Source organism: Engraulis encrasicolus, chromosome 1 (assembly GCF_034702125.1).
Source record: "Engraulis encrasicolus isolate BLACKSEA-1 chromosome 1, IST_EnEncr_1.0, whole genome shotgun sequence".
Taxonomy (NCBI): domain Eukaryota; kingdom Metazoa; phylum Chordata; class Actinopteri; order Clupeiformes; family Engraulidae; genus Engraulis; species Engraulis encrasicolus.
The window spans coordinates 25371198-25385647 of record NC_085857.1 but is presented as its reverse complement, the minus strand read 5'-3'; the positions used below and the strand labels follow the sequence as shown (position 1 = coordinate 25385647).

General features: G+C 40.3%; 1 protein-coding gene across 1 annotated transcript in view; it reads right to left on the bottom strand.

Annotated features, from left to right (window-relative positions):
* Positions 1-14450, bottom strand: part of LOC134456728 (hydroperoxide isomerase ALOXE3-like) — an 86734-nt gene that overhangs the window by 61607 nt on the left and 10677 nt on the right. Inside the window, exons 4-5 of the mRNA XM_063208236.1 lie at positions 12870-12992; positions 11336-11445 (exon numbers count right to left, since the gene is read on the bottom strand). Of these exons, the coding sequence (XP_063064306.1) occupies positions 11336-11445; positions 12870-12992 (233 nt within the window). The remainder of the gene's footprint in view (positions 1-11335; positions 11446-12869; positions 12993-14450) is intronic.

Genomic DNA, 14450 nt, shown 5'->3' with positions numbered 1-14450 from the left:
TTAATTGAAGGTGCCCAAATTCTTAAGGATGAGCGCTGTCATTTCCTTTACCCTCTTTACACTTACCGCTTTTCCACCACCTTAAATGCAATAAATAACAGGTGTCGCCAACAATCCAAACACAACTTAAACACATCGACATCTGAAGTCAGACTTTAAAACTACAAAACAAATGTGCCGTAAAGTCGATTGTCACGTGTTCTGTCATTGCTATGGTTTAAATAAGGGTAATTTTCAAGAATCTAACACCTGACAAGATGCAAACGTGTCGGCAAATGCTTTCACTTACTCCTATCTATCGAACGCAACTTTATTATTTCCATTGAAAAAATTACACGGGCAGATACAATTATTAGAAGCATACAGCCCCATTGGGACCCATTCATTATTTACTTGGCTGCGAGAACATAGCTGCAGTGCCACTTCTGGCCACCAGCCTGTGATCCTTCTCTTACGTTAGACATTCTCTGGCAAAACATTGTTAAGTTAGTTCATTTTACTTTGTAATATCAGTACTCCAAAACCTCAAGTTGAAAGTAGAAACGTACCACTTAAAAACTCTGTGCAGACAGTTGCCTTGAAAATTTGAGTTGAGGCCAACTTTTATTTCTTACTGTAGATTACTTGACCTTATCCATTCTAGGCATCTACAATTTGTATACAATTTCATTACTTTACCTTATCCATTCTAGGCATCCACTACAATTTGTATACCATATCAACTCAACATCTCATTTAAGATCAGCAAAAGTGAGTTGAAATAACTCAACTTGAGAAAGTAGAGGTTGGCATTGGCAATTTCACGGTTGGGGGGCTAAAAAATGCCAGTGAGTTTTGTATAGCGCTCTTAACACACAAAGACGCTTTACAGACCAAGCCTATTATAAAAACAATTTTCACAATTTGGAACAATCAAAGCTCAATCAAAACAATTGCACAAATGAAAATAATCAAGATAAAACAACTTGACAATAATTATGTAAGCGGCAATAGCCAGAAACTTAGGTGGACAGACATCTGGCCAGGAACACCAGCCTGTCATTATGTCCTGGCTTCAAGGACACTTGAAGGCATGTCACCATTGCCACGATTAAATCACGACTGAAATCACGATTTTGATATCACGATTAGATCACGATTTTCTATTATTTTCGATTAATTGTGCAGGCTTAACACAACACAAATAGATGGTGTGGAAGGTTTCCTGTCTATGATGTTATGGAAACGGTGGTGGAGAGCAAATTGTTCTTGCACCTGTGACAGGTTAGGTTTAGGGATAGTTTTGGTCAGGGTTCAAACTTACAACTCGGAAACATTGCATTACTGACAGGTTAGGTTTAGGGATGGTTTTGGGAAGGGCACAATTTGAGAACTCGGAAACATTGCATTATTGACAGGTTAAGTTTAGGGATGGTTTGGGAAAGGTTCGATACAATGCAGGGAACATAGAACCCCTTTTTTTTTTTTGAAAAAAGAGGACCCGAGGAACATACTGTAGGTGAGTGATTCTCCGATTCGACTACGCTTTTAAGTCCATGAATTTTATTTGCAAATTCCACTATTAACTGCATCCAATGATTATTTGGACATTAGAAAACATTTATCTTTCATATAATACAGAAAGTGTAGACATGGCATTATTTCCCTCAGCAAGAATGAATATTTAATACTGCTTTTGGGCGTTTTCATGCCGTCTTGTTTTCCAAATGTCAGATTCAGTCTTCATATTAGCATGGAAAGAAACTTGTTTTGCCCAAGACTATTGCAAATGTTGATTCACAGTAATCATCACAATATGACAAAACTGTCAGAAAGACCACTGTCCTTTCCATTATACATGAAATTTGCCATTTTGTGTGTGTCCACGAAAACTGTGTTAACCGTGTCACGGTCTGAAACCCCCTCCATAAATCAGTAATGGTTTGGTCTTAGGCCATACGAATAACATCACGTGATGTCATAACCTCTTTGGCAGGATATGGGAAGACTTTTTGGTAAGTTTTGAGCTCCATCCTTCCATAATTTAATCCATTCTTTTTCATGTTCTCATAGCGGGAAAATTGCCTGTCAACTGTGTTATCAACATATTCATAAGAATCTGAATTAGAAATCACATGTAGAAAAACACAGATAAAGCATACAGATACATGAATTGATTAAGGTGTTGTGGTGGAACTTCTGAGGTCCTCAGTCAGCACAACACCATAAAAATGGCTGAAATGTCAACCGTGTTACCGTCAATGGTATTACAATTAGCTATGACAGTCAGGGTTGCCAGATGAGACAGTCAGGGTTGCCAGATGAGGATGCCAGCCCAAAACATGTTCAAAATCCGCCTAGAAGCACAAAATCCCGCCCAATTCTATTGATTTCTATGGCAAAAAGTGGGCAGGTTTTTCTGATAAATGCCATTTTTACCCGCACACGGCCATCCTAAGCAGCCCAATTGGGTGGGAAACAGCCCAATCTGGCAACACTGATGACAGTTGAGGAGGAGTATGTTTTTGCCAATTTATCTCCATATTGACAGACAAACAAACAAAACAATTTGTGTTCTAGGGAGATGGGTTTGTCTGCTCTGTTTTTTCTCCTAAAAAAGTGCCGACTTGTTCCCCTACACTGTTGAGCGTAACACAGTTGAGTAACACGGTTGACTGTTTTGAAAGTGTTTTTGAGCTATTGATCCCTTATGTGTTGGAAAAATCCTATGAACAGACACTAGGGATTATCTCTGGAGAAAGAAGTCTTGTGTAAGGAGGGTGACTAAATTCAAATCAGACGTTACAGGGATTTATAATGAAAAAATGTGTCAGTCTGTATCACAGTGAATCATAAAATCCTACTTATGAAGCTCAACAATCACATTTTCTATATCAGTTCCACAGATTAATGACAACATTATTGCTAAGGGACATAAGCACTTTCAAACGTGTATTGTTTCAACTCTGTAGTATTTTTATATATGTTTGAAATGACGTAGTATTTGTCCATAACACTGTTGACAAAATAATTAAGCAAATGTTCGCTTTCATTAGAGTATTTATCAAATGATTTAAGATTAAGCTTGGCAATTTGTTTGTTTGGAAACTGAAATATATACACTATGTAAACATCTAGGTCATTTAGTTGAAAAAAAATACTGATAATTGACATTTTACTTTTGCCAAAAGCGTAGGCGAATCGTAGAATCACTCAGGTACACTCCTGGCAAAACAAGCCGGTGAGGTCCAAGCTGCCATTGCAGCACATCCAAAATTTGAAGAATCTCTAAGTCTATGCAAATTGATCTGTATAGGGCTTTGCTGAATAGTACTCAGGGGTGGGCTGCACCGTGGTCCTATCAGGATATAGAGCAGATTCACTTATCATTTTAGCCTATAGCTATTGGAATGTCTTAGTGGAGGGCATTTTAGCATAGCATTGTTGGGCAGCGTGATGTGATTAAAGGTTTTTTTTTTCCCTGAACGTGCAAGTTGAGACCTTGAACAGGCCATATTGTAACGGCACAACGAAGCTCATAGTTGATTTGTTTTTTTTCCATAAGGATTTTACGAATGACACGAGATATGGTTGTGCACCATGATACAGTATACATAGATTCTGCGTGTTTATCAACACAATGTTATGAGGAGGGGAAAGACACTGGCAGCCAACTACGTGAGCTAATTTTTTGACCGACAGCGGTTTCCAACAATCAGAGTTTGAGTTGTATGCAGCTAGTTTCGCGCAGTCAGGTTATAAACAAAATGTAGAACCCATGTATCGGGAATCTGCGTATCACGACTAACCCTTGGCTCAATACAGTATCGCTAAAGCCTAGCCCTTGGCTCGATACAATATCGCTACAGCCTAGAATCATCACACATGGATCACCGCTGGTAGGACCTACCTTCATCTCCTGCTTCAAGGTGCTTCCTCCCATGGAATCTTTCACCATCTCCTCGGTGACGGGGAAGTTCTCTGGTAATTTGCTGCATCGCTGGATCATCATGGGGTTGAGCCCACTCAGGTACTGGTAGCCAAAAAACTCGTCCTTTTCCCAATGCTCAAGCACATACTCTACGAGAGAGAGAGTGTGTTTGTTTTTAAAATGTGTACAGTTATCACGTATTCTTAGATCAAATTGAATTGTAAATTGCTGTTAGACGAATTCCAAATTTCTGTACTCCATTATTGATTCTGCTGATACATGATTTTATTGTGTGTGTGTGAAACTCGATAAAATGTATTGAAATACTGTATATAAACAAAAATATGCAATGTTATTATTAGGACCACACAGCAATACAGTAAAATATCTATATGATGAAATGCACAACCAGCACATGTTGTTAGTGTGGCTACTAAGCACACTAGTCCCTCTATTGTTTCTCATTAAGAATATGATAGGATATAGACTCTTCGAACACTTTATTAGGTACACATGGCTAGGGCTGGGTTGGAGCCCCTTTTCCCTTCAGAACTGCAACAATAGGCTGTGGCATTCCAGAAAAGTTAAATGGGTAAGAACTAAGAAGGGGCCCAAATTGCTTGCCTGATTATCATAGACTTGCAATCGAGATTCGATCCGCCGAAGGTGTTGCGTCACTAGGAGGGCGCAGCCTGGCTACCAAATTGCTCCAAGAAAATATCCCTACACCTTTAGACCATCAACTTAAACCATTGATACAAGGCAGGGTGGATCCATGTTTTCATGTTGTTGATGCTGCCGCTCACTGTATTTTTCCCCCAGTAAACCCTAGAGGTGTTTTTACATGAATATCCGTAATATTAACCATTTCTGAAATACTCAAACCAATCCTATCTGGCATGAACACCCATCCCTTATGAAAATGGACCATGGTTTTACTAGAGAACTGAACCATGGTTTTTAGTTACTCATAGTTGTCACTGTTTTTTGAGCGCCGTTTGTGACTATGGTTTAACCATTGACTATAGTTCAACCATGGTTTGACTATGATTTGCCCATGGTTTAACTATGGATTTGCCATCGTTTAACTACGCAAAAATTAACCATGGTTTTACTATGACAACTAACCATGGTTAATAGTTATTATTTACATTACAGTAATCGGACGCTTTTTTATCCGAAGCGACTTACAGGCTATTGGTTACAGTCCCTGGATCAATGTTGGGTGCCTTGCTCAAGGGCACTTCAGCCATGAATGGAGGTCTACGGAATGGTGATCTTGAGTCCAACTCCCTAGACATTACACCACGGCTACTCACATTCAGGGGTTTCGTGTTTTCTTGGGTAACCAAGAAAACCATGGTTCGGGACTATGGTTTAACCATGCACCCCTTCCCCCCCACCATGTTTTTTTTAAACCATGGTTTTAAAGAAAGGGCTTTTTGGAGTGGGCGACCATGGTTTATAAAAAAACATGGTTTGGGGGGAACCATGGTTTAAGGAAAAGAGTATACTAGGGTTAAGGTGCCGGTATGCTTGCTGCAGGATACGCGAACGCGTGCACGATTCGTTCATGAACGCGTTAACATGCGTATTTAATGTCAACTTCAAGCGCGTTGGACACGGCAGCCAAATGCGTGCGTCAGGTGCAATATCTTCAAAGTCGCTGGGGGCGATCGTAAGAAAGACTGCGCAGTTCCACGCATGTGCTTGATATGAAAACGACAATGGCAGCAACTTTTAAGAGCGTCTCATTGAGTTTGTCCGAAATTTCAAACATTTGTGATCATACTTCCTTGTTGCACTTTGAAAAAGGAGCCTGCACATACAGGAGTAGTAGCAATATTCTTTCCTTGCCTAGGGAGCCCCTCTTTTTGTTTTGTCGTTTTCCTTGCCATCTGTGTTCCCAATTTCCGCATCCCAATGCTGCGTGCTCTCTGCCCCCTGGATGATACCGCCAGTATTTTGCGTCTTGGTCAACTGCCTTTGAAGCAAGCATGTGCTGTCGGTTGCTCGCGGTGACGCGCGTAATTTACAGCTCGCAGCAAGCATACCGGCACCTTTAAACCATAAGTTAAACCAAAGATTCTTTAATTCTAATAAGATAGCGCACTGGTGACGTGAACAATGGGATGGAATGTTTCACCAACCAAGTACTTCTGGTCTCCTAAAAAGGCGTGGCTAAACTGTCAATCATCGAACACCAGCGCAGAATCAACCAATCACGTTTCCTAAATTCATTTGCTCCGCTCTGGTGCTGGGAGAACTCCAGTCAGAGAAACAGCAAGGCAATGTTTAACAGCAGCATCACGCATAATTTTATAAAACCGGCCGCCCTGGGCAATTTGATATGAGAACTTTATGTTGCCGTGGTCTCTGCACTAAATCAAACTGCTTTTTATATTTTAGATTGCATGATTAGATGTGAGAAATACGGCCACTGTGAACAAAATCAAGTGCGTGCAGAGCCACCTGATTCATGCAAGAGGAAGGATGCGCGGCATGACACGACGGCACAATCATTGAAACTTGTGTGGTTTAAAACTAGGGCTGGGCAACGTTAACGTGTTAACGGTGCGTTAACTATTGAGCTCCATATCGCCCGACAATTTTGTTAACGCTTAACGCAACAGGTTTTTTTGTGGATTTGTCGTTCGAGACTTTTATTTTGAAAGCTCAGCGCGCTTCTGCTACTGCTGCCAGTGACTGCGGTCAGAAAAAAAAGACATCAGGGTCTAGGCAAAACAAAATAGGCATAGCCTGGAAGGACATCAACTTACGAATGGACATTTTCTGTGTAAAGTTCTACAGTATTCATTGCGCAGCTCTCGAGCAGGATGTGGCTCGCCTTTGAAGCTGTCAAGGTTGTAAAAATATTGTAGGCATAGCGTGACACCTTGTTATGCTGTGTATCAGCTGTCAATAACGCCACGCAAACAAACAGTGTAGGCTACATAGCTGTCTGATAAAACCCCAATCAAAAAGCCGACCGCGAGTTATTATATTCCTAAGGGAACGTTTCTTGGTTTCTACATCTGCGCTGCGCGTGCATACAGTAGAAGGCGCTGGCTCACTGCGGAGGCTGTCTACATCAATGCGCAGCACGTTGTTTTCGGAGCACAAACCAGGCTTCAGGGCATAGTTTAAAAATCACTGGTAAAATAATTAAATTTTCGCCGACGCTTCCTTGCTTCTAGCATTTGCGCATCACAAAGTTATATTCACCATTCATATCTGTCAACAGATTTCGCTGAGCCCCGAAGTTTAGTGTAGCCTATGGTAACTCCACTCTCTTTGACACAGGGAGAAGGAGGGGCATTCCCACAGACACATGTCTGCCTGTTGACTGTTCATTTCAAGTGAGAAGTGTTTTGTTTCTTGAAGGCCCATTATCCTAATTTGAGTTTCTAATATTTCAGTTCAGTTCAATCTTACATAGCATTGTTTAATAATTGAATGCAAAAATTTGTTTTATTAGGCCTAGGCTACATTGGATAGGCATAGGCCTATGGCTACTCTATAATTTAGTCTGGCAGTCTGTATGTTGGCAAATAGGATACATTTCCATTTTGAAAGATATAGGCCTAACATTACATACATAGGATAGGTAACAGTACAATTCAAAATATGATTAGCCTATGATTGGTCTACTTCATCTTAAGAAATGTCAATGTCTGTTAATAAAGGGGCTAAAATTCCAATTCCTTCTGTGGTCGGCTGTGATAGGCTACAGTGAAGGCCTAATCAGTGATTTGGCAATGTGTAATTTTCAAATAAAATGGTGCGTTTGAAGTGACTTTTAAATTCTTTTTTTGTTTTGTTTCGTGCGCTATGCGATTAATCGTGATTGATCACAGAAAGTCATTGAGTTAATGCGATTAAATATTTTCATGTTTGCCCACCCCTATTTAAAACTTTTTTTTTTTTTTTTTAAATGACCAACCAAATTATTTAAATTCACTATGAAAGATGTGCTGCTTGAGTTTAGACATGACCTCGTGTAGGCCTAATTTAATCATGTTCATGCAATCGTGGTCATGACTTCTTATGAAATATATTGTGCTACACAACTACACGGAAGTTTTTTTGTGTGTGTTCATATCGTGCTTAGAAAGGAGAGGATATTTTGAACTGATATTTACTACATTGAAGTCTGCCCTGGAGACAGACATGCGTGGTCTGTATAGCCTACATGTATGCTGATGAAGAAGCATGACATGCTTCAGATAGCCTAAACAGACAAACAAAGTATGTAAATCCATGATGTCTAGCAGTGCGTGCATAATGTAATCATATTCACCTACAATCCTGAGCTGTCATAATTCCCATAGTCTATGGCAGGGGTGGCCAACCAGTCGGAGACCAAGAGCCACATTTTGTAATGTGTCACAGCAAAGAGCCACATCGGCACACAAACATCACGCGGGCATATAAACATGCGCACACCCACCAACATGGGCATCACCCATCCTTCTCGCACCACAGACCAGCACACACAACAACACATGGGTATGAACATTAACCATCTCTTCCTTTCACACACAGACACAGACACAGACACACACACACACACACACACACACACACACACACACACACACACACACACACAAAGTGTCAGATTGATGTTACACTCCAACTTAATGGCCTAACAACAAGACAATCCTGAATATGAGATGACCCCCTCCTTTTTTTTTTTACTGCTTAAATTTTTTGGGGGAAAAGGTTTTTTCAAGATAAAAATTTTGTTTTACATAAGAAGACAAGGGTACACAGGTCAACATTATTTCATAAATTCTTTCATATTTTAATTAAACACGTTTCACATCATAATTTCCATGAGCACTCTTTATAACAGAGTAACGTGGCCAAAAGATTCTCCGCCTCTTTTAGCTCATTCGGGGGTTAGGCACACAGGCACCGCTTTCTTGAGCACAGATGAGATGATCATTGGATGCCTGACGACAACACCATCCGAAATTGACAAGGTGGTTCGTCAAATCGCCGTTCATTTTCCACATTAATGTTTCAGCGGGTGCTGACCGGGGGCCAGGGGAAAAGACCAAGTTTTCTTTTTGAGACTAAACTGAGCGCGGACAAGCGACAAGTCGATTGAAATTGTTTCCCGCCTGCACACTGTCTGCCCGCGCCGCTTTGACAATGGCTGATAAACCAGGGTATAACATTATTTTTGGCGCTATTTTGTCTATAGCCCGCGAAAATAACACGATTTTAAATCAAAAACATAATTTCACATTCGGGTCAATAGCCATGAACACTCCTCCTAACAGAGCGCAGAGATGGCTACGCAGGACAGAGATTCTCGGCGCATCTCTGCTCCAGACGCCTTTCTCTTCATATCATTTGCACATTTATAACCGCCATATCCAAGCGATAGAATCTAATATGGACAGCACATTTTCTTGACCTTAATGAGGAGTGATGGCAAAATCTTTCAGGTTAAACCATTTTGCCGATATTTTGTTTAGTCAGCGAAAGACGCGGTCACTTTTTAAAGCGCTATTTTTAGAACATAGGCTTAAATCGCGTCTTGTAGGCTATTTGCAGTAACAAATGTCACACATCAACGTGATCATTCAGGACACATTTAGGCAAGGCCTACTACAGTACCAAGACCACAGGGCACTTATTTGCCATAGTTCTAATCAACTTTGTGTGCGCAATTCTAATGCATATTGCCTATGGGACATAAACACAAACTTGGACATGAACGCAAGAGCCGCAAGGCACCAGGCAAAGAGCCGCATGCGGCTCGAGAGCCGCGGGTTAGCCACCCATAGTCTATGGCATGTTGTGCTAGACACATTTGTGTGTTCATATCGTGCCTTCAGTCGATTTTCTCGGTGAAAAATCTATTCTGACATGTAATTTAAATTTTTAGAATGTAAAGAAGGCATTGCAGGATGTAGCATTTTAAAATCCATCGCTCCACCCATGAATTTAGGCATTGGTCGTATCTGTGGAAAAGTCAGATTCGCCCATAGGCGACCATTATAAAAGTCTCCTATCAAGTCTCCTTAAGGGGCGTGGCTGGCGTCATAAGTGAAACAGGAAGGAACGTTGAGCTGGCCGTCTCTGCATTTAGATTGTCTCTGGTTAAACCATAGTCACAAACCATGTTTGTCATGGTTACAGTAAAAAACATGATTAACTATAATCCATGGTAATTGATAAAACCGTGATAGTAGAACCATGGTTAATCTTTGTCAGGGCTACTACTATGACAGCTACTGCACTAGAACTATGGTTGTTTGATAGTAATTACAATCACCATCAAATGTGGTAGTAAAACCATGGTTACTGCATTACAACCATGGTCGATTTTCGTAATCATGAAGTAATCATGACATACCATGGTAGAACCATGTTACTACATAAATATCACAGTAATACCATAGTAAGCCATAGTACAATTATGGTAGGTTCAGAGTACTTACAGTAATCATGACATACCATGGTAGAACCATGATAGTCATGCAGATACCATAATAAACCATGGTCCATTTTCGGAATGGATGCCAAGTTCAAAGTCACCCTTAACGCTGTAGATGGCGGTAGCGCACGCCTTGTGCAAACACCTCAAAAAGAGAAGAAGAAGGGGACAACGCCCCCTTAGGAGACCTGACTTTGGCACAGTTTTTTTGTATTGGGTGGGCGGGGTTTGGGATATCTTGCTTTGCTGGAGTATTTTTGGTTTAATGCATTGAGTTGTCGCCATGTGATTGGCTAATTAGAAATTTGCATCAAGGAGCAGATGGAAAGCTGTACTGAATTAAGTGGCCGGTAAGTGAAGGGTTACTATGAGATATAACAGCATATTGCAGACAAGAAGGAATGGCCTCACTTAAGATGATTGATTGACATCCAGCAAAACTGGGTTATTATTACTGTTAAAAAATATATTTTTTGCTCATTTGGATTCAAACAATTTATTAGCAAAGTACCTCTCATTCACTCATAAACTCCACCCTGCTGCTAGACAAGCAGAGTACGCAGTGTGTTCAGGGCACCAACCACTTTGCCCCGAAAATCGGGGCCTCTTAAATTGAGATTGATGGGGGAATAAAATATTTAAAAAAATATTACATTATAAGTTACATTACATTTACATTTCAAAACATGTTCATTAGTTAGTAGATTATTTATTACTATTATTATTATTATTATTATTATTATTATTATGTAATGATGGGGGGGGGGGTGGTTACGGCTTGCTTACGGCCTCCAAAACCTGAGCACTAGCCTTGCATTTCCCATTGTTCCTCCTCACTCTCTCCTTCTCATTTCCTGTCACTCTGTATGACTGTTCTATCTCAATAAAAGTTTATTGCCACAGTTTAATTCCAGATATGGTGCTGTATCGCTTTAAAAGCAATAACTCTGATGAGATTAATTTAATGTTACCAAGAGTTTTGTTCCCAGAAATGACACAACCGGTGTCTTTCTGCAGCTCACTGAGGCTTTCCCATGATGATGTGTCATCAGCTAGGTGCTTTAACTTCAGATAAATCCTCCTACACAAACAAACACACACACACACACACACACACACACACATGCACACACACACACACACACACACACACACACACACACACACACACACACACACACACACACACACACACAAACACACACACACACACACAAAGTAAACATTCAATTTTGCTTTTTAAATTGAGCTGATAAATTAATCAAACTTGTGATGACGCGGCTTATGGGCGCGTCACCACCGCGTCCAGGCGGACGCTTTTAAACTTTACTGGCGCCAAAGCGCTTTCCCCTCTCTCACCTCTCCTAAGCCCGCAGCTGAAACGCCGCGCATTGAACATTGATTTCTATGTTGGGACATTGTTATAAACATCTTGCGATGTGTTGTTTTAATGTTTGCAGTCTCATGGGTGCACACATGATAACCGCGACATGACAAACACTTTACACACGCTAAGCGCTTCCACATAGTCACACACGCCATACACCTCGCGCTGCGACATCAAACACAAACACAGTGTTGTCCGCGAAATGCTTATATGTCACGAATCCCCTTCATCATGTTTGCAAAGCATACCACCTCCTAAATGTTTTGTGTTCACTGTTTAAGCCTGTTAGCTTTCACCAAGTGTTTCTGTAATGTTTAAAACTTACCTGCAGTGTTGCAGCTCTTCCGGGTCTGGTGAGGGAAACCGAGGGCATGATTCTGTGCGCATATATCCATGGGCGCGTTCGCTCATTGGCAGCGCTGCGCGCTGCAAAATCAATTATCTTTATTTTTGCTTTTTGTTGCTTTATTTCTTGATGCATTCATTTGTTATGATTTGTGTTAAAGGCCTGATTTAGTTATTATATGTTTGTTACCGTTTTATAGAGTTTATTTAGTTATTTTCAGTTCTGTTTGCAAGTCCCCCCTGGCTTATGTGGTATAATGGATTAGTCCAGTGGCCAGGGCGGGAAAACTTTTGCTTAAAAGGTCCGACTCCTCATTTGCTCAAGGAGGTCGGTAGGTGAAGGTTACCTTACATGTGAGTAGTTATATGCTATGCCAAAGCAATTGTTCTCTGCTGAAGAGATATTTTCATTTTGACCTTTTTGTTATTATTTTTGTAAATATATTTTTGTAACTATTTTTCTTTTTGAATATTTACCTTTTTGGACATTGGGACACTCGTTTGTAAATATTCACTGCTGGTGTGAAGAAAAATAAAACTCAGTCGACGCAGTTTTTGTCTGTTGGGAGCATTTTTGGTGCCATTCCAAGACCCCTCGACACTCTACCTTTCACAAAACTGTAGAAAGAAAGAAACAAAGAGACGGAAGAAAATGAAAGGAAGCCGCACACACCACATAGAAAAAACATGTTACGATGTTTACTAAAATATGTGAACTAATTTTCTAACAAATTTTAACTAATGTTAAAAAAACTAAACACAGAAACACTCACGTTTTCAATGCGTTGAAGAGGAAGTCCTTCCCCTTGGTGAAGGAAAACCGTAGTTCGGCAGGTAAATCATCGGTAGTTTCAGCGTCAATCACCTGTGGGACTCCTTTAACATATTCGCGCCATCTGCATGTACAGGCCCAAACGGGAAAAAATATATAAGTGCAGTGTTATGTGAATTCTCGCTGCGTTTGTTTTTTTTGCTTCAATTGATTGGATGGGGATGGAAAGCCATTCCACTTTGTCTTCAAATTTCTACCCTCCATTTTCACCTTTGCATGACATTATTTGGGCGTATATCTAATAATCAATATAGGCTCATTAAAATTAAAAACCATGCTGGGTTTTGATTGAAAATAAATCAAATTTCTTTGCATTCTCTGCATGTAGGCCTGTAAAGATAAATAGGGTGTTCCAACAAAAGGCATAGACATAAACACTTAAATTGTAAAGTTGGTTATGTGCATATATGAAATTTATGTAATGTCTAATAAAAATGACAGATATCATTTTGTTTTCCCACTACCTGTTCTAAAACTGAACTACCACATTCTGGTCATGGCACAGTTGACAACGTACATTTTTCAGAATTATCTTGGAATTTTTGTGCATTCACTTTCAATGGCTGCACTGCATTTCAGCAGAGAAAGTAAATGCGAAGAGTTCAGATGCAAAACCCCCTAAGTGCCTTTTCAGAAAACAATCTTAATTCATTTTTATTTAATACAAAGCTATCACAATTGCATATTTTAAAATTTGTTTATGTAATATAACTATTTATATGTATTATCAAGTACATGCATGTAAACCAAACCAACAATGGGGTTCTCTAAAAATATAGAAGTGCAGGTCTTCAGAAATGGAGTTAGGGGGTTTTGCATCTGAACTCCTCATGCTTCACTCCCATTGTTTCCCATTGTAGCCACAGTTCCACCTAGTTGCCAGTTGGCAATGGAATGGAAAATGGAGTCCAAAGGGCTAAATGCTAAAAAAAAATGCTACTAAAATTTAAAGTAAAAAATCAGTGCCGTTCACTTCCAAGGAGACACTTTGGAGCATTCACATATGCACAGAAAATGCTGTCGCAAGTTTAAGCTCGCTTAAATTGCTGACAGGGACCAGGGGCCTCATTTATCAAGCGTTCTTAGGTACAGATCTGTGCGTAAAGCGTGCATGTGATCATTCCTGGGCAACGTGTGGGATTTATGTGGGATTTCATGTACTTGAACGTAGAAATGTGCCTAAATCTATGCAAACCTCAGACCATGCGTGTGAGTGGAAGAAACATGAAATTGCAAATAATATTGACCGTGCTATTTTAAAGTGTTTTCGTCCATGTGTGTCTCCTTCTTTTACTTATTTTGAAACACTGTCCTCCTCCTGTCGAAAACACCTCCACTTCTGCTGCAGAAATGTTTCTATCTCCGCACTTCGCGCCAGCGCTTCGTGTGGCGCGTGTGTTCATGTGTGTCCAAACAGGGTGACGCCTTCGAATTAACATGGCATTTGAATGTATTTTAATACCATTTATGGTTACTTGGAGGCGTTTCGCGAATGCGCGTGTGCACAGTGATTTGGAAGGTG